Source organism: Salmo salar, chromosome ssa15, assembly GCF_905237065.1.
Source record: "Salmo salar chromosome ssa15, Ssal_v3.1, whole genome shotgun sequence".
Classification (NCBI taxonomy): Eukaryota; Metazoa; Chordata; class Actinopteri; order Salmoniformes; family Salmonidae; genus Salmo; species Salmo salar.
Window position 1 is genome coordinate 89,428,013 of NC_059456.1, and position 21,949 is coordinate 89,449,961.

The 21,949-nt window shown below is 45.2% G+C and overlaps 1 protein-coding gene across 1 annotated transcript in view; it reads left to right on the forward strand.

Moving 5' to 3' along the window:
* Window positions 1-2,354: 2,354 nt before the first annotated feature.
* LOC106572541 (uncharacterized) overlaps window positions 2,355-21,949 on the forward strand; it is a 45,256-nt gene continuing 25,661 nt past the window's right edge. Inside the window, exon 1 of the mRNA XM_014146792.2 lies at window positions 2,355-2,633. Coding sequence (XP_014002267.1) covers window positions 2,552-2,633 — 82 coding nt within the window. The 5' untranslated portion in view covers window positions 2,355-2,551. The remainder of the gene's footprint in view (window positions 2,634-21,949) is intronic.

Below are 21,949 nucleotides of genomic sequence, written 5' to 3' on the forward strand. Positions count from 1 at the left end.
GTGGCGCAGTGGTCTAAGCCACTGCATCTCAATACAAGAGGCATCCCTACAGTCTCTGTTTCAAATCCAGGCTGTATTACATTTGACCGTAATTGGGAGTCCCATAGAGTGGTGCACAATTGGCCCAGCGTCATCTGGGTTAGGGGAGGGTTTGGCTGGCTGGGATGTACTTGTCCAAAAAATAGGCATGGTGGGCTAATGGTTTCCCTCCCTCTAAAAACAGAAATACATATTTTGGCCTTTATAAATATTATTTTGGCCTTGATTCAGATTACAATCGCTGACTTCTTTTGTTTTTTTACAACATAATCTCCAAAATATCGTTATACAGTATATGGCCTACCCGCTGTGGTCAACTATTTCAGCACCGTTTCACACTGTGCTGAGACAAGCAGGGAGAAACGAAAATGTTCAATTATATTCCATGATATTCTTAAGATATATGTGTTGACTGAATATAAGCAAGTGATGTCTGCTAAATAATCAAGTTGATGGCACTGTCATATAGCCTCGTCACCTACATAAAGCTGAGTGACTCACTCATTCATGGCTTTGGGTCAAAATAAGTACCAACATTCTTTCTGATAGTCTTTAAAAGGATAGGTGTCCCACTAGAGGGACATCTTCCGGTGAAACTGGAGGGCGCACAATTCAAATAAACAATCATAAATATTATTCATTTTTAACATTTATGTACATATGTCTTATCTCGGCTGAAAGCTTAAATTCTTGTTAATCTAACAGCACTGTCCGATTTACAGTAGCTATTACAGCGAAAACATGCCATGCGATTGTTTGAGGATGGCGCCCCATATCAAAATATTTTTCCACCGGCACAGGTTTCATACATTCACATATAACGATTAAATATTCACTTATTTTTTTTAAATCTTCCTCTGATTTTTCATCCAACGGGTCCCAGCTATAACATGTAGTGTTGTTTTGTTAGATAAAATAGTTTAGTTGGCGCCATCGATTTGAGTAATCCACTTGTTCAACTTGCAGAGAAAGGAATCCGAAAATCTACCCCTAAACTTTGTTTCAACAAGTCAAAATATGTTTCTATTTACTCCTCAGATACCCTAAAATGTAATCAAACTATAATATTTATTTTGGAAAGAAGTATGTTCAATAGGAAACCGATTTTAGCAGGTGCGTAATGTCTTCATGGTATTTCTGATATTTCTTATTCGTTTTTGAAGTTACAATCCTGAAACCTTGAACATAGACTGCTGACACACTGTGGAAGCCATAGGAATTACATCCAGGGAGCTAATTTTCAATATGACCTTTCTCTTGCATTTCTAAGAGGATGGTCTCTCTCAAAAAACATTTCAGGTTGGTTTTTCTTTGTATTTTCTCCTACCATATCTATTATGTTATATTCTCCTACATTATTTTAACATTTCTACAAACTTCAAAGTGTTTTCTTTCCAATTGTAAGATCAGTGCAACAAAAAAACACACAGAATAGTATAATTGGTCAGTAGTCCGTAAAATGGCAGCTATACATCCCAGTGGCATCAAGTGTGAGCAGCTGTGTGTGTCTGTGCGTGTGAGCAGAATACCTGGTATGTGTGTGTGTGTGTGTGTGTGTGTGTGTGTGTGTGTGTGTGTGTGTGTGTGTGTGTGTGTGTGTGTGTGTGTGTGTGTGTGTGTGTGTGAGGGGGGGTCCAGTGGATGACTCATCCCAGTATAATTCTGACTCACCAGTCCAGGGACACACTAAAGCCCAGGCACAGCACAGCACAGCAATGTGTGTGACGCCATGCACTTTTACAGGCCTCTCAGCTGTGCAGCACAATATGAAGCAGGTAGGCAGATGAGAGCAGGGGGAGCACTTCTTGTTTACCAGGGGCATCTTCAAAGCAGAACCTCTCTCAGCCTATCAGACGAGCCAGAGCCAGCAGGCTGCCTGGGACTGGTATGTCTCAATTAGGTACTCAGGGGGACAGCGAGTCATGGTTGGGGTCAACTCCAAATATACAGCTGTGGTGCTAGTTCACTTGTGGTATCGTAAAGCCTGATGTGAATTTACTTCGTTTTCAACAAATGTGTACTAATGATGTATGCCTCAGACAGACAGATGGCTTGATATGCAAGTCACACCAGCATTATATTACCATTGCACTCACACAAACTTACTACAGTATGCCCTGCTCCCTCACTGACTCGGGTTCTTACACGCGCTCTTTCTTACGCACACAAACGAGGAGGACCAAAGAGGGGTTAAATCCAACCAGTGAGAAAAGGGGTGTGGAGAAAGAAGGAAGGAGTGGGAGAGAGAGGGTGCGAGAGAGGGGAAGAGAGAGGGCGAGAGAGAGGGGGGGAGAGAGAGAGGGAGGGCAAAGGAGAGGGGCCATATAAAACCAGCGGAACACAAGCCACGCTTTATCCTGCCAGTCTGTCACGCTCTGCGAGCATTCACAGGAAACACACACAGACTCCCCCAGCGCTCAAACACTCACTTACTTAGCTCTCTCTTTCTCTCTCACACACTCCTACAGGGAAACACACTCAGACACCGGCTGCACTCACAAAGGACTGGAGGATGGCTGTGTCCATGAGAAGAATGAATGGGTCCTGGCGAGGGTTGACTCTAGCCCTGGTTCTCTGTGCTCTGTTCCTACACAGTGAGTAGTACATCTCTTTACACCTCTCTACCTCATGGCTCAGAAGTTATCTGTGTCTTATGTGCTCAATCTTCAACTATGGATAACTCTAGTAAGCTAACTCTAAGCATGGTACCTCAATAAACCTAAGCCTGATTGACCCAGGTATAGATGACCCAGGTATAGCAAGCCCTGGGAGTATGAGCATGTGCAACATGCTGTGCAACATGAATTCCTAACTTCAACTTTCCCCCGAGAGGTGAACATGCCAATAAAATGTTCCATAATGTAGTTTCAATTATCTTAAATTACATATGGCTTTTTCACATGTGAGTTTTGTTATACTTTTGTTATTATGGTGTGACATGAGGCAACTATGAGCTTTTAGGAGTTTAGGGCTGGTAAAAAGTTGTGGATGTGGCTAGCCGACACAAAGGGGAAAGTTGCCATTAAAAATAATGATGGACTACATCCTGAGAAGAGTGCGTGTGTGTGTGTAAGCATACACTTTGCAGGGATGGAGAGCCCACTCCTTCTAAAACATGCTCTGCTCATTTCAGATGTAGGTCCATCAGGCAGCTTTTACTCAGATTAAATCTTTTTAAATTGGGGAAATATACTTCTGGAAGTTCAATTTGATCTTCGCAGTGTGTTTGGGGGCTTTTCATCTGTGTTTCTAGAAGTTTAATAGGAGAAGGAAGTTCATCCTGTGTTTGTTTCCTGCTTCTCCTGTGGAGCTGCATCCTGTTTATACTATAGCCAGCAGGATGGGTGGGAAGAAGGAATGGATGTGCATGACAGAGAGATATGGGAAAGTGACTCAGCAGGGAGTAAAATGACATTCACAAGATGACGCCCCTTAGGTGGTGGAAACTGTCATGCTGTGTGTGTGGTGGTATTTCTGTTTATACGTGTACCTCTCTTTTCCTCATGTTGGGAAGGTGTGAGTGGAAGCTTCAGCAGTCAGATCCAAACCTCACTCTTAAGTCTGTTAATATAGATAATTGCCTGGTGATGTTATGGTTTGAAAATGAGACTGGTGGGACTGGTGTTGGTTCGGTCTGCGTGATGACTTCTCCAGAACTCCATAGTGGCTCATCTGGGCACTGGGACAGTAAAACATAAGCTCTTTGGCACAGTGTAAACTGGGGGAACACTATGCCAGACTAACCAGAAGGATGGAAATAAACAGTGAAGTTACTCTAAAGTGGAAAGGAACTTGCGCACGGCACATTAAGATTCATCTTAATCTGAAACAGAGATACATGTATTGTGCTTTTACTATGCCTTTAATTGTAGGCTATTTAGTTACTTTATTTGGAGTCTCCTTACAAATGGTTATTAGATGTTCAACTAACTATCAACTATTTAGATTAATATTGTGAAATTGTTTGGAATAAAACCCTTACACGAGTAGAACGTTTGCCATTCCTGTTCAGGTTAACAGCTCTTGCGTTTCACTTTGAGAATAGCACAGGGATGTTGCCACAAGTCCTCCCTATATCCTCCTCCATTCCAGACCACACTCCACCGATCACACTAACCTACTACATAGTTGACACTTGTGTGCCACCGGCACTGCTATGTGAATTTGCCAAGGAATGGTCAGCATAAGGTATTGGAACACAACATTGGAACATTTCTGCCAAACCCGGGAACATAATCAGCTGTAGATGGTTGCCATGGTGATTCAGTTGTGTGTGTGTACGGCCTAGATGACTGGTGTTTTGTAGGAGCTGGTGGTACTCATTTTTATATAATGTGTCCCATGTCTGCCCCCATGATCCCTGTCCCATATCTTCCCCCATGATCCCTGTCCCATATCTTCCCCCATGATCCCTGTCCCATGTCTGCCCCCATGATCCCTGTCCCATATCTTCCCCCATGATCCCTGTCCCATATCTTCCCCCATGATCCCTGTCCCATGTCTGCCCCCATGATCCCTGTCCCATATCTTCCCCCATGATCCCTGTCCCATATCTGCCCCCATGATCCCTGTCCCATATCTGCCCCCATGATCCCCCCTTTTCAACCACTTTTCTAAACTACAGCTCTCTGGCTGTACAGACATAAAGAGGTTGGAGGTCAAGTTCCATGATGTCAATATTCCTTATTCTCCAGAAGAAGACTACTTTAATGTTTCACGGTCAGTTAACATTGTCTCTATATTGGGGAGTTTAAATTATTATAATATATATTTTTTTAATGTTTGTTACTTTTACCCCTTTTTCGTGGTATCCAATTGGTAGTTACAGTCTCGTCTCATTGCTGCAACTCCCGTAGAGACTCAGGAGAGGCGAAGGTCGAGAGCCGTGCGTCCTCCGAAACACAACCCAACCAAGCCGCACTGTTTCTTGACACAATGCCCATTTAACCCAGAAGCCAGCCACACCAATGTGTCGAAGGAAACACCGTGCACCTGGTGACCCTGTCAGCGTGCACTGCGCCCGGCCCGCCACAGGATTCGCTAGTGCGCGATGGGATAAGGACATCCCGGTCGGCCAAACTCTCCCCTAACCCGGATGACTCTGGTGCAATTGTTCGCCGCCCCATGGGTCTCCCAGTCGCGGGCGTTTTTTTTATAATGTCTTGGTGTTTTGATGAATCCAGCATCAGTTCAGAGGACCGTTGTGGTCTTGTTCGTGAAGGGTATTTGCTGTGGATTAGGTTTAATCAATGACACAGTGGATTTAGGGCTAGTGATGTAATTAGCCCAGAGAGGGAATGAGAGGAGAACAGCTGATTCCAGGGTTCTACTAAAGAACCTTCTTTGTGCTTCTACTCATAAGAGCCGGACATGAACCATAGATTACAGGCCTCTGGATATATCTGGAAACCAATAAACTCATTTCCCAGGGGCCACTGGGCTTATCTTTCATACAAATATGCGTGTTTGTGGATAGTCTGATAGCAGCATAGCATGCAAAACCTGCATCTGGGGAGAGAACATTGAGACCAACCACATGACCCCCAGACACAGGAGCTCCACTGTGGTGAGTTACAGATTGGAGGCTACAGTTACAGTTGAGCTCTCATCTACAGCAGTTGCAGCATGGCTATGGTGACTAAAAGTTGACAGTGGGTAACTGAGATGGGAGCCTCTGTGTAGCCATTAGGGCTCCTAAGCACCTGACAACGGAAGGCCATGCATTCCAATGGTACATGTAGGGATCAGATGTTGCAGCAGGAATGCCAATGCAAACCTTTCTTTAGAGGTGTCAGCCACTGACTGAGACAGATGAGGAGAGATCGAAAGAGTAAGAGAGAGACGAAGAGAAAAGAGAGAAGAAGACAGAGGGGGGAAGCTTTCTATGACTCAACTCAATGGTGAAAGTGTTAAGCTGAACTAACATTCTACTCTTATCCAAGCCAGATGTTCAAACTACACACTTTCATCACAAACACTGATTGAGTTTATGTTCCCGTTTCCCGTGGCTTTGATTCAGCAGTTATGTAGACTCTCAAATATGTAGCAGTGAAATGGGCTGGGTTAGAAAAGCTGCATGATGTCATACCAATGCCTCATGGAATACATTTCATGTAAGGAGCCCTAGTTTTCTGTGGAGAGAGGGGAAACTATCTAGCTTTAGAGTTATATGGAGAGAGAGAAAAACACGCAAACGTGTTTAATTTCACGGCTGGGCTGGTACTCCAGGAGCTGCATCATTTGTGCCACTAATTCAGTGCCTGTGCACAGTAGAGTGAGCCATTGTGATGTCCGTATTCCAAAGTATTCACCACCATTCCAACTTGGGTGAAAGTGCATTCCTATTATTTGGGGGAATACAATCCTTGTCTCTCCTCACACCACATCCTTTACATGTCCGAGAATTTTAAAGAAATAAGTTAAATAACAGGTACAACAACAACAAAAAAAGACACAGCACAGTCATTAATGGTGGTGTGAACCATAAAGTCTCAATGAATATGGACACACAGCTCGGCACAGTGAAGACCAACACAAAGAGGCAAGATAGCTCCATCATGTGTTAGTTGATTGGACATCTGAATACCAGTAGTGGGAGTGAGATGGGTTCTGTGCGAATGGACATCAGACTGTGTTCAGTTCAAGGAGAGAGGCATGCCATTACCAATGGGGAGAGGTCCTGTATGATAAGATTGTGCCCTTGATGTCTCCATGGTTTGACTCCGTAACGTTCTCTTTAACAGACAACATTTCCGGCCAACATAAACAAGTGCAGAATATTGGCCCTCTTTTTTTCTCATGGCTCTCAGCTATTGACTAGCATTCCATCAGTCCCAAGTCAGGATGGTTAACGTGGACTCACGTCATCCAGAGGAGGGTGTGGGGCTTTTTACGTAACAGTCTGGCAGATGACTGTGTTATGTCAGAGGGAGCAGGGTGTTGGGTGCGTGTCCTGTCCACGTGGGCTTATAGTCACGGTCCAAAGACCATGAGACCAAATCATTACAGCTGGATTACAGTTAAATGGCAGTTGCCTCAGTGGTTTTGTAAAAATAAAGTTGAAATCATTGTGTTTGTCAGTGTCAATCTGGCTACAGGGTTTGACAAGAAAACTTCTCACTCCCCTTTGTCCATTCTATGGCCTCGCACTCTGGACTACATCAACACACTCCACAAGTAACTGTTCTGTTCAACAGAACATCTTCATTTGGGCTTTGGCTTCTATCAACCCTATTCCAAAGAAAACTTATTAAAAAAGGCAACAAAACCAAGGATAAGAACAATCACAATTGCCCAGAATGATTACCCTTCTAAGGCAATGAACCAGACAAATACAAAAGACTGCAGACTCTAGTAACCATATTTACCCAACTAAACAGTCTTAATGAATTACAGACAGTGTGTTACCATTCAAATCATCCTCTCCTCATTATGCTGTTTCTAGCAATCTTTATGTTCCATGATCCCCTGGCACCCTGGTGCAGTTTTATAGCTTTTGGGGCTTTAACAAGGGTGCGTCCTAAATGACACCCTATATAGTGCACTACTTTTGACCATGGCCAATATGGAGTTAGTGAAAAGTAGTGGACTATATAGGGAATAGGGTGCCATTGGGATTCAAACAAGGAGCAACAACCCTCTCCTCCTAGTTCTCTTTGATTTCAACACACCACAGCAACCTTGGACAGGGAGCAGAAACACTTGGGAGCTTGTAGACAACAGTCTTCCACACTCAAGTCATGCAGAGTTAAACTTATGAACAACCGTGAAATGAGGGGAAATTTCAAAAGATCGACATGGAGTATGTGCGTCATCACCAATGCTTGTTACATGAGCTCAGGCAGTGATGAAAGCTTATCGCAAACTTACTTAGCTCATGTTTGGAATATCCCAGGTCATGGTAATGTCACAGACTGTCAGCATATAAGACCACAGCAGGTTTACAATAACAGTAAGTATATGACAAGTATACGTCGTCGAAGGCAAGACATGCTTGTCAGAAGGCAGAGTGAGGCATGCCTCTTTATGGTGGTGTGTACAATTTAGCCTGAGGAATAAAGGGTATTTTAATGAGGCTTGGCTGAGGCCCTTTCACTGCTAGAGTAATTGCTCCTTGTAATTAATGTTCAGCTAGAAATGCTTTGGTCGTTGGGGCCCTTCTTTATGCTGCTGGCTAATTGAAAACATAACATTACATCCTGTTCCTGCTTTGGATGGCACTGGGACTTTCTGTTCTCATGGCAGTTTGAGGGAGAGAGAGTGAGGCAACAGCAAGGACCCTGGTGTCTGGGAAGGTCTCCTCTATGAGGGGAAATCAGGGAGTTTAACCAGGCAGTGTGTCTTTTACTGTTCCCACCATCTTTCTGCTTTTCCTTCTTCCCTCCTTAATCCAAACCGTTGTATAAAGCTAGCCATTGGAGGGGAACTATACATTAACATATACTCTAACACAACCTCTCCCCTTTCACTCCCTACTCTGATGTCAAAAAGCTGTTGGAAGCCATCCAGCAACATCTGCACTCAGCAACAGTAACAGCCCAGGCAGCTTTGGTTCTGACAGTGGGAGCTGTGAGGCAAAGAACAAGCCTGTAAGAGCAGCTGGTATTTGGGCTGCGTCCCAAATGACACCCTATTCCCAATATAGTGTTCTAGGCTACTTTGACTGGAGTCCTTGGTAAAAAGCAATGCAGTATGTAGGGAATAGGATGTCATTTTGGATCGCAGCCTTGGTATTGAGGAACGAGGCCTGGCCTATCCTTCAGTAATGAGATGGACGGTCTATTTAGGAAACTGAGGTTTTATGTTACGGAGGGGCTGCCTGTCCAAATTTAGATGACAGCGTTGTTAGCGCTGAAGAAATACCAGAGCCATGTTTCAGACCATTTTTCAAACCCACAACAAAGCCTCATCCACGTTTCTTCTCTTTGCTCTCGAGTGGATTTCAATAGCCGTGTAGAGTGTAGAGATGTATAGCCAGCAGAGGTGGAAATCGAGTGGCAGTTACAGTATACTGTAATATGCCTGTGGCATTATGAACCATTAGCTTTTGACTGGTGGCTCTCTCTCTCCGTGTCATTGTGTGGTGATTGGTGAACCTGCTGTGTGTGTCTCTGTGGGAGGCCTGCTGACTGTTCTGGGTATTATTGATGGGCCCGGTCTCCTCAGCTCTGAGGCTTAGTGAGGTCACAGTGTGCCAAGTGATGTAAGAGCCATTTCCTGTCCAAGGACAATGTTCCAACGTCTGTCGCTAATTCAAAGAAAAGTCACCCTGTTCGTGTTTTGTTTAAAAACAACCATCCTGACCATCCTGGTTTCAGAAGCATAAATAGTTATCACCTTATTTTCATGTAGACAGAGAGTGGGACCCGGTGACTGTTCCAATGCAGGTTTTTTCCAGATTGTGGTTTGGTGTTTGGACTGGCCGTCTAGTCACAGGAGAGGAAAAACTGTAAGCTGTATTTGGTTACCAGGGAAACTTTTTTTTCTGGCCAGTGCTTCATGCAGGGCAGGCTGGTGTGGCTGTCTAGTAGCTACAGGCTGGCAGAACAGAACGGGGTGCCCACATTGTTCGACTATAAGCTACATGGACACCTAATGGAAGGTGTCCCAGTACAGAGGGGCTCAGTTGACTTGCTGACTAGTAGGAATGGGATCCCTGTCCAGCCTCCCTGTACATTCCTCTGGCCGCAGGCATTCTCTGGAGGCTCTGCAAGCCTGGAGGAATTCCACCCTGGCCTGGGTCTGAGGTGACAGTCTAGCCAAGGAGAATCAGGGAAGTCAGGGTTCTACTACTGACATCTGGAAGTGGGAGAGTTAGAGACTGGGGCTGGGAGGGATGCAGCAGGCAGGTGGTAACAGCCAAGGTGCTGTCTCTGTGGCTTGGGTGGGGAGGCGAGCCCAGGCTATAGGCTGAGCCTGAGGCCTGTCTGTCTCTGAGTGGCTGCATGACGTCAAAGGACCTCCTGATCATCTCCCTAAAACTAGGCAGGGCCAGGGAGACGGACAATGGTTCCCCAGGGAGACTGACATCAGCTGGGCTAGACCCCACCCTGTTGGAGGCCCCTAGGACCCAACCCTGCTACAGGCCACATCTCCAGCCCTCCCCAGAGAAGAACCAGGCCCTAATTAGAGGTTAGAGAGGTCATGCAACAGGACCTTCGTTGCTTGCTCTTTGTCTGCCCCTTTAATTCTGTGTAGAGATGTTTGTTTTGGTTCAGTCTCTGTTCTCCTGCATCCCTTACACTGGGAAAATAGGAAGTGTCAGAGATGGCTATCACAATGGTAAAAGGTTGTAGAAGGAAGTGCAGAAGTAAAAAGGAGGACACAGGGACACAGCGAGTAAGTGAGAATAAAGACGTCTTCACAATAAATTATCAAAAACGTCACAATATTTACATTTTAGACTCTCTTATACCAAGAGTGAGCATCTAGAAAAGCCCAGTAAATCAGGGTTAAATGGTCTGTAATTAAGGCATTGTTGAAAGCAGAAAGATGTTGTGCGGAGTAAACATGATGCCACACAGCTTGTTGATCTTTCCACACAACATTGCTCCTGGTTGGGCTAGGCTGGGGAGTCAGCTGAGTTCTGGCCCCCTAAGCCAGATCGGTTACAGCAGCCAAATGGCAAAAGTCACATCCTCCTTAGACCCTCCTGGGGATATGGAGACACACACTGGTTCATTTTCTAGTGCTGCACTGGAGCATGAATTGCATGTTCCACTGTTCTCCATGACCTCTTCCATTAGGTGAGCTTTTCAAGATGTCTCTATGTTTCCGTTGGTCCTGCTGTGATCACACAGAGGTTTTACTCAGAGCTGAGCTGTCATTACCTGGCCTGGTTCCTGTCACATGTCTACTCTCTCTCTCTCTCTGTGTGTGTGTGTGTGTGTGTGTGTGTGTGTGTGTGTGTGTGTGTGTGTGTGTGTGTGTGTGTGTGTGTGTGTTCCCAGTGGACTTAGGTAACTGGCTTCCCTGTTCCTGCGCCACAGCTAGCCTCACTACACTACTCTGCCACGTGTTGACGCAGTGCGAAGCAAACAAATTATCATCTGGCCATTTTTCCCTTCTGCACCCATACAAATCTGGCAACCACATTTTATGCATTTCTTTATGGAGACCCGAGCTGCTCATGAGCACAATGAGACAATCTGTTCCGTTGGTGCCATGATGACATCAGTGAGAGGCCAGGAAACGCTCTCCACAGGGCTGGATGGGGCTGTGGAGAGGACGGACCTGGACCCTGTCCTGAAAGGAGCTGGACACACGCACGCACACTCTGCACAAACACAGAACCACGTCCAAAGTCTTAAACTTGCACTGTTAGAATCTGTCCTCAAGTTCATCAAGTAAAAAGAGAACGGCTTGCCTGTATTTACTGATTCTTTGGTTGAAGTTCCACTAATAGTTTACTTGTCTGTGTACCCAGCCTGGTCTCATAGACTAGACGTAATATAGTAAACATAAATCCGGGATACAAATTAGTATGATATGTTACGTTTGGTATGGTGGGCGTATAACGCAAACGTCTAGCAACCCAAAGGTGCAAGTTTAAATCTCATCACGGACAACTTAAGCATTTTAGGTCATTAGTAACTTTTCAACAACTCATTACTTTTTAGCTACTTTGCAACTACTTAGCATGTTAGATAACCTTTCCCCTAACCCTTTTAGCTAACCCTTCCGTAACTCCTAACCTTAACCCTGACCCCTAACCCTAAATCCTAGCATAAGTTAGCTAGCTAGAATTCGTAACATATCATATGTTTTGCAAATTTGTAACTTATAGTACGTTTTGCAAATTCGTAACATATTGTACGTTTTGCAAATTCATAATAGTAAGAATTATAATTTGTAACATATCATATGAAATGGGTTATGAACATCCACAAATTAATACTTTCAGTACCATACGAAATGTAACATCATACTAAATGGAATGTCACGGATTTACATACAGAATAACATAAAATGTTCTGAGACCAACTTGGTGTACTGCTGTGCATATGTGTAATGAAATGAAACGTGAAAAGAGCAGCCATCAACAATAATGGGCTAATAGATTAATGTGTATAACTCTCTCCAGTCCAGACACAATCCTCCTGGCTCGCTCAGTGTGTGTGGGTTAGACAAGGGCCCCTCTCTCTCTGATGAGCTAGAGGGACCAAAGGGAGGTTGCCTGGCTGGTTGGGAAGCAAAACCAACTGTGGGATCTGGCTTTCATTCAAACATTAACACATGTAAATGAATGATAAGAGACACTTCCCCTCCCACCTCCTGCTTATAATCTCTCTCCCTCCATTCCCTCACTCCTCCATGGTTGGTTTCCTATGGCAACATGGCCAATACAGAAAACTGCTCTCACCACAGTGTCGTGTCAGCTCCAACAGGGGAGTTACAGTGTCAGCTCCAACAGGGGAGTTACGGTGTCAGCTCCAACAGGGGAGTTACGGTGTCAGCTCCAACAGGGGAGTTACAGTGTCAGCTCCAACAGGGGAGTTACAGTGTCAGCTCCAACAGGGGAGTTACAGTGTCAGCTCCAACAGGGGAGTTACAGTGTCAGCTCCAACAGGGGAGTTACAGTGTCAGCTCCAACAGGGGAGTTACAGTGTCAGCTCCAACAGGGGAGTTACAGTGTCAGCTCCAACAGGGGAGTTACAGTGTCAGCTCCAACAGGGGAGTTACAGTGTCAGCTCCAACGGGGGAGTTACAGTGTCAGCTCCAACAGGGGAGTTACAGTGTCAGCTCCAACAGGGGAGTTACGGTGTCAGCTCCAACAGGGGAGTTACAGTGTCAGCTCCAACGGGGGAGTTACAGTGTCAGCTCCAACAGGGGAGTTACAGTGTCAGCTCCAACAGGGGAGTTACAGTGTCAGTTCCAACGGGGGAGTTACAGTGTCAGTTCCAACAGGGGAGTTACAGTGTCAGCTCCAACAGGGGAGTTACAGTGTCAGCTCCAACAGGGGAGTTACAGTGTCAGCTCCAACAGGGGAGATTCAGTGTCGTCAGCTCCAACGGGGGAGTTACAGTGTCAGCTCCAACAGGGGAGATTCAGTGTCGTCAGCTCCAACAGGGGAGTTAGTGTCAGCTCCAACAGGGGAGATTCAGTGTCAGCTCCAACGGGGGAGTTACAGTGTCAGCTCCAACAGGGGAGATTCAGTGTCGTCAGCTCCAACAGGGGAGTTAGTGTCAGCTCCAACAGGGGAGATTCAGTGTCAGCTCCAACAGGGGTGTTTTAGAGGAGAAAAGCCTATGTGGTTATGAAGGTACCTACATTTTCAGGTAATTGCATTCATAGCTAGAGTGGTAGCTCATCGTTAGGATGACCTGAGATTTATAAAGAATATTTACTCCTTGTGACCTTCCTGGAACTCTTGATTTAAAAATGACTGTTTACAGTCGTGAAATACATAACATACGTCCAGGAATAGCACTTATTTATGGATGTGTAGATACTTGATATATGTACAGTGTGACTTTCTATAGTATGTCAAGTCAGTGACCTCACCCAGGGAAAATACCCAGCTCCCCTCAGAAAATATAACCATGAAGTCAACCATCTCCTCTCCATACATCAACCCAACAGAATTACCCACAGACCAACACATCTCTGTAGCGTGTCAGTTAGGTCTGTGGCTGTCCCACAGAGATCCTGTTAAATCACTATTCTATATAGATTCTATATGTCATTCTATGGGTTGTCCTCTCATTTGGTCATAGAACATTATTACTTACTATGGTATCATGTGCTGTTGATGGGTCCAACGACAGCCAGGCTACAGAAGCAGCGTTTCAGCTGTCACGCACTACCAGGCCCGTCACATCCCATCCACACTGCAGCCCATGATTTAGTGGTCTACGGCGGCCGTGCCTCCCCACCACACTGTGATACAGGCTAAAACACCCAGAGTAGCATTGGCTGGTGAAGACTTATACAGGGTAGGAGCTGTATTTGACTGGTGCCCAGCCTCCAGCCTCCATGCTCCAAAGCACCCAAAACACTCCTGCAGGAAAGAAGCCACTGTGTGGAGTATGGGCGTGTGTATGGGCTGAAAGCAGGCTGGTGTGGTGGCCTGACATGGTAGTGTAGTGAGGGATAACAGAGGGGATTGGCTTGGCTGGGGAAGTAGTTGAGATTTCTCACTCAGCTCTCTCGCTCTGTGTGTGTGTGAGTGTATGTAGTGTACTGTGTGTGAGTGTATGTAGTGTACTGTGTGTGTGTGTGTGTGTGTGTGTGTGTGTGTGTGTGTGTGTGTGTGTGTGTGTGTGTGTGTGTGTGGGTGTGGGTGTGTGGGTGTAAAGCATCACATAAAGTGTAAACCACTGTCATGCTGCCCAGGCTAGGGGTGATGCTATGCAGAGGTAGGCCAGGTTGGATGTGTGTGTAAACAGGGGAACACATTAATAGCATGATTTATACCTTCAGAGCTAAAAAGTCTCACGCCATAAACAGCTTTTCCACTCCAATCATCACTGGCCAAGGAAGCACTCTACTGTATAACCTGCTGGAGTACAGAGAGAGAGGTCCAACAATCAGAAAAGAGACATTCTGTAAGCATCTTATTGCAAGACTATACATTTGTATTTTGTTAGTGCATTCCAGGGTTATTTTGTTAGTGCATTCAAGGACATGTGTACAGTACAGTATGCTTGCAGACATGAAAATAAGTTTTAACATCTTGAACATGTGAGTGTTAGTAAGAAGGTATCAACATGAGAAGGCCTACATATGAGGTGAGCGATGGGGTAGGGCGGTTTGATTGCTAGATCTTGGAAGTTTAGCTGTGCATTCTTATTCACAATTACTGTATCAATAAACGTGTCATCTCAGGGCCAAAGGGAGTTAGCTAGGGTCTTTTAATAACACTTAAACGTTGAGGAACTATGCCCAGCTAAGCCAATTAAAATATATGACTTGCTCTACATAATGTCCAAATGCCTTGGTTGGTGCTGCCACTTGCTGTCTAGATAAAGTGCACTGCAGGAGGGAAGTGTAGCACATTTTACAGGACTTAGTGTGCAGCTCTGGAGACACACTATCATGGTGGCCACTTGGCAGCTATGAATCATTGGAAATATTGAGGTAACGCTTCAAACTCGTTAATAATGCTTGCTAGCTAACATCCATACAAAGACTTTGGCTGTGCGTTAATCCTTAAAAAGAGGTTGGCTAACATCCTCTCATCTGTGGTTGGCAGTATGTTCAAATTTAAAATGCATCATCACAATAGAAGAAAAAGGAAGTTAACATCCACTAGAATGTGTGGATGGTTTGTGGTGATTTGATAAATAATGTGTTGTGGATGTGCTCATGAGCGTTGTGACTTTGCCGTAGCGTTGGGAAGATAATTGTTCCAGTTATAGGGCTTTACAAACCACATTTGTTTCCACATCAGGCAGTGTTTAAACCATAGAAATAGAATAAATAGAAAGGGCGTCACCATTCAAGTCAATGATGGCATAATGGGTGGGCTGGCAGCCATTTTAAGTAAAAGTGGAAGTAAAAGCAGTGTACCCTTTAATCTGTGCTGTGATTTGTTGAGTCAACTGACATTACAAAAAAATACATTCCATTGCATGAGCCACATCAGTTAACATCATTTGAATGAACATTCTACATTACCATGGCAATCCAGCATAGTCCCAGTCAGTTTTAGATATTATAAACTGGGTGGTTTGAGCCCTGAATGCTGATTGGCTGACAGCCATGGTATATCCAATCCAAGATGGCGTAGCAGTCAGACGTCTTTGTCCTTCGTCTTGTCGTGTCCGATGTGTATATATATATATATATATATATATATATATATATATATATATATATATATATATATTTTATACATATTTTCTTTGCATACCTTTTTATATATATTTTTTCTAAAAACTCAACCTCAAAACACTCTCCTGCAACACGCCTCACCAATTAAAAAAAAAAAGTATTATTTACCTCAAATCTGAAATCCACAACAGAAGCTAGCCAGAGGTTAGCCAGAGGTTGGCCAGTTCACTGGCTAACGTTGGAGTTCAGCTAGCCACGGTTGGCGGTCATCAGCTATCCCTTAGCTCGAAAAGCTATCGCCAGCTATCGCCAGTTTTGTACTCAGACCAGAGCATACCGGACCAATTTTCTCTCCATATCCCCGGATTTCTACCGCAGGCTCTGGACATTTACACCTGGATCTTGCAGCTAGCTAGCTGCTACCCGAGTGACTATTGGCTAACGTCGGTCCCGGAGCTAACATCAATTATTCCGGAGCTAACCAGCTGAAGAGTTCCATCAGCCACTCCTGGGCTACAATCACCTATCCGGACCCGTTTTACTGCCAATGCTGAGCCCCATCGGGCCTTCACGACTGGACTACCGACGTTATCTGCCCGAGGGTGTTATCCAACTGGCCCCTCCATCGCGACGTAACCTGAACGCCCATCTGCGGCCCGCTAATTGTTAGCTGTCTTATCGGCTGCTATCTGAATAGCTCTATCCGACAATTTTCTTGGGCCACTATAACTATAACTATTTTGCCAATGGGACTGGTCCCCCCTACTACACGGAACCCCACTAATCTACAGACGGAAACGCACGAGGTGGCTAAAAGCAGACCTCCCTCCATCTTCTGCCAGCTTGCTACCTATGGCCCGGCTAGCTGTCTGAATCTCACGGGACCCTTATGATCACTCAGCTAAGCTTGCCTCTCCTTAATGTCAATATGCCTTGACCATTGCTGTTCTGGTTAGTGTTTATTGGCTTATTTCACTGTAGAGCCTCTAGCCCTGCTCATTATACCTTATCCAACCTTTCAGTTCCACCACCCACACATGCTATGACATCTTCTGGTTTCAATGATGTTTCTAGAGACAATATCTCTCTCATCATCACTCAATGCCTAGGTTTACCTCCACTGTATTCACATCCTACCATACCTTTGTCTGTACATTATACCTTGAAGCTAATTTATCGCCCCCAGAAACCTGCTCCTTTTACTCTCTATTCTGGTCGTCATAGACGACCAATTCTTATAGCTTTTAGCCGAACCCTTATCATATCCCTCCTCTGTTCCTCTGGTGATGTAGAGGTGAATCCAGGCCCTGCAGTACCTAGCTCCACTCCTACTCCCCAGGCGCTCTCTTTTGATAATTTCTGTAACCGTAATAGCCTTGGTTTCATGCATGTTAACATTAGAAGCCTCCTCCCTAAGTTTGTTTTATTCACTGCTTTAGCACACTCTGCCAACCCGGACGTCCTAGCCGTGTCTGAATCCTGGCTTAGGAAGTCCACCAAAAACTCTGAAATCTTCATCCCTAACTACAACATTTTCAGACAAGATAGTACGGCCAAAGGGGGCGGGGTTGCAATCTACTGCAGAGATAGCCTGCAGAGTTCTGTTCTACTATCCAGGTCTGTACTCAAACAATTTGAACTTTTAAAAATCCATCTCTCTAAAAACAAGTCTCTCACCGTTGCCGCCTGCTATAGACTACCCTCTGCCCCCAGCTGTGCTCTGGACACCATATGTGAACTGATTGCCCCCCATCTATCTTCAGAGCTCGTGCTGCTAGGTGACCTAAACTGGGACATGCTTAACACCCCAGCCATCCTACAATCTAAGCTTGATGCCCTCAATCTCACACAAATTATCAATGAACCTACCAGGTACCACCCCAAAGCCGTAAACACGGGCACCCTCATAGATATCATCCTAACCAACTTGCCCTCTAAATACACCTCTGCTGTTTTCAACCAAGATCTCAGCGATCACTGCCTCATTGCCTGCATCCGTAATGGGTCAGCGGTCAAACGACCTCCACTCATCACTGTCAAACGCTCCCTGAAACATTTCAGCGAGCAAGCCTTTCTAATCGACCTGGCCCGAGGATCCTGGAAGGATATTGACCTCATCCCATCAGTAGATGATGCCTGGTTATTTTTTTTCAATGCCTTCCTCACCATCTTAAATAAGCATCCCCCATTCAAGAAATGTAGAACCAGGAACAGATATAGCCCTTGGTTCTCTCCAGACCTGACTGCCCTTAACCAACACAAAAACATCCCATGGCGTTCTGCATTAGCATCGAACAGCCCCCGTGATATGCAACTTTTCAGGGAAGTTAGAAACCAATATACACAGGCCGTTAGAAAAGCCAAGGCTAGCTTTTTCAAGCAGAAATTTGCTTCCTGCAACACAAACACAAAAAAGGTCTGGGACACTGTAAAGTCCATGGAGAATAAGAACACCTTCTCCCAGCTGCCCACTGCAATTAGGATAGGAAACTCTGTCACCACCGATAAATCCACTATAATTGAGAATTTCAATAAGCATTTTTCTACGGCTGGCCATGCTTTCCACCTGGCTACCCCTACCGCGGTCAACAGCACTACACCCCCCACAGCTACTCACCCAAGCCTTCCCCATTTCTCCTTCTCACAAATCCAGTCAGCTGATGTTCTGAAAGAGCTGCAAAATCTGGACCCCTACAAATGAGCCGGGCTAGACAATCTGGACCCTTTCTTTCTAAAATGATCTGCCGAAATTGTTGCAACCCCTATTACTAGCCTGTTCAACCTCTATTTCGTGTCGTCTGAGATTCCAAAAGATTGGAAAGCAGCTGCTGTCATCCCCCTCTTCAAAGGAGGGGACACTTGACCCAAACTGCTACAGACCTATATCTATCCTACCCTGCCTTTCTAAGGTCTTCAAAAGCCAAGTCAACAAATAGATTACCGACCATTTGGAATCCCACCGCACCTTCTCCGCTATGCAATCTGGCTTCAGAGCTGGTCATGGGTGCACCTCAGCCACGCTCAAGGTCCTAAACGATATCGTAACCGCCATCAATAAGAAACAATACTGTGCTGTCGTATTCATTGACCTGGCCAAGGCTTTCGACTCTGTCAATCACCACATCCTCATCGGCAGACTCAATAGCCTTGGTTTCTCAAATGATTGCCTCGCCTGGTTCACCAACTACTTCTCTGATAGAGTTCAGTGTGTCAAATCGGATGGCCTGTTGTCCGGGCCTCTGGTATTCTCTATGGGGGTGCCACAGGGTTCAATTCTTGGGCCAACTCTTTTCTCTGTATACATCAATGATGTCGCTCTTGCTGCTGGTGAGTCTCTGATCCACCTCTACGCAGACGACACCATTCTGTATACTTCTGGCCCTTCTTTGGACACTGTGTTAACAACCCTCCAGACGAGCTTCAATGCCATACAATTCTCCTTCCGTGGCCTCCAACTGCTCTTAAATACAAGTAAAACTAAATGCATGCTCTTCAACCGATCGCTGCCCGCACCTGCCCGCCCATCCAGCATCACTACTCTGGACGGTTCTTACTTAGAATATGTGGACAACTACAAATACCTAGGTGTCTGGTTAGACTGTAAGCTCTCCTTCCAGACTCACATCAAACATCTCCAATCCAAAGTTAAATCTAGAATTGGCTTCCTATTTCGCAACAAAGCATCCTTCACTCATGCTGCCAAACATACCCTCGTAAAACTGACCATCCTACCGATCCTCGACTTCGGCGATGTCATTTACAAAATTTCCTCCAACACCCTACTCAATAAAATGGATGCAGTCTATCACAGTGCCATCCGTTTTGTCACCAAAGCCCCATATACTACCCACCACTGCGACCTGTACGCTCTCGTTGGCTGGCCCTCGCTTCATACTCGTCGCCAAACCCACTGGCTCCAGGTCATCTACAAGACCCTGCTAGGTAAAGTCCCCCCTTATCTCAGCTCACTGGTCACCATAGCAGCACCCACCTGTAGCACACGTTCCAGCAGGTATAGCTCTCTGGTCACCCCCCAAAGCCAATTCCTCCTTTGGCCGTCTCTCCTTCCAGTTCTCTGCTGCCAATGACTGGAACGAATTACAAAAATCTCTGAAACTGGAAACACTTATCTCCCTCACTAGCTTTAAGCACCAGCTGTCAGAGCAGCTCACAGATCACTGCACCTGTACATAGCCCATCTATAATTTAGCCCAAACAACTACCTCTTCCCCTACTGTATTTATTTATTTAGCTCCTTTGCACCCCATTATTTCTATTTCTACTTTGCACTTTCTTCCACTACAAATCTACCATTCCTGTGTTTTACTTGCTATATTGTATTTACTTTGCCACCATGGCCTTTTTTTTGTCTTTACCTGCCTTATCTCACCTAATTTGCTCACATTGTATATAGACTTATATTTCTACTGTATTATTGACGGTATGTGTGTTTTACTCCATGTGTAACTCTGTGTTGTTGTATGTGTCGAACTGCTTTGCTTTATCTTGGCCAGGTCGCAATTGTAAATGAGAACTTGTTCTTGACTTGCCTACCTGGTTAAATAAAGGTGAAATAAAAAAATAAAAAAATATCAGACCGTATACCATGGGTATGACAGAATATTTATTTTTACTGCTCTAATTACATTGGTAACCAGTTTATAATAGCAATAAGGCACCTTGAGGGTTTGTGGTATATGACCAATATACTACATTTACATTTACATTTAAGTCATTTAGCAGACGCTCTTATCCAGAGCGACTTACAAAATGGTGCATTCACCTTATGATATCCAGTGGAACAACCACTTTACAATAGTGCATCTAAATCTTTTAAGGGGGGGGGTTAGAAGGATTACTTTATCCTATCCTAGGTATTCCTTAAAGAGGTGGGGTTTCAGGTGTCTCCGGAAGGTGGTGATTGACTCCGCTGTCCTGGCGTCGTGAAGAAGCTTGTTCCACCATTGGGGTGCCAGAGCAGCGAACAGTTTTGACTGGGCTGAGCGGGAACTGTGCTTCCTCAGAGGTAGGGGGGCCAGCAGGCCAGTGGTGGATGAACGCAGTGCCCTTGTTTGGGTGTAGGGCCTGATCAGAGCCTGAAGGTATGGAGGTGCCGTTCCCTTCACAGCTCCGTAGGCAATCACCATGGTCTTGTAGCGGATGCGAGCTTCAACTGGAAGCCAGTGGAGAGAGCGGAGGAGCGGGGTGACGTGAGAGAACTTGGGAAGGTTGAACACCAGACGGGCTGCGGCGTTCTGGATGAGTTGTAGGGGTTTAATGGCACAGGCAGGGAGCCCAGCCAACAGCGAGTTGCAGTAATCCAGACGGGAGATGACAAGTGCCTGGATTAGGACCTGCGCCGCTTCCTGTGTGAGGCAGGGTCGTACTCTGCAAATGTTGTAGAGCATGAACCTACAGGATCGGGTCACCGCCTTGATGTTAGTGGAGAACGACAGGGTGTTGTCCAGGATCACGCCAAGGTTCTTAGCACTCTGGGAGGAGGACACAAGGGAGTTGTCAACCGTGATGGCGAGATCATGGAAGGGGCAGTCCTTCCCCGGGAGGAAGAGCAGCTCCGTCTTGCCGAGGTTCAGCTTGAGCTGGTGATCCGTCATCCACACTGATATGTCTGACAGACATATACTACAGCTAAGGGTTGTGTCCAGGCACTCTGCGATGCGTTTTGCATAAGAACAGCCCTTAGTCGTGGTTTATTGGCCATATACCACAACCCCTAGTGCCTTATTGCTTAATTATACCATTGCGTTGTTGAATACTCGTTTCCGATTGGCTTGAAGGGCATTCTAAAGCATGCAATATTTCCCTAATTGCTTAATTGTAATTCAATGGCTATGAAGTTCATTCTTACATGTTCTATTTTTAAGCTGCTTTTGAAAGCAAAAGTCGAATTGAAAACATTATTGTCATTGTTGAATTCAATTTTCATAATAGCAAGCTAGGATAATACTTTGGCAAGCAAGTCTGTTTGGTTACCAAGGCAACTGCTGTAGCTATCTAGATCATAAACTTGCTAGCTACTTCAGTGAATGTCGTCACATTTCTATCTGCAAATAATTAATCATTAATTTTAAAGCCGTGGTATAAAAAAGTATAATCAATGAGGGGCGGTGCGTTC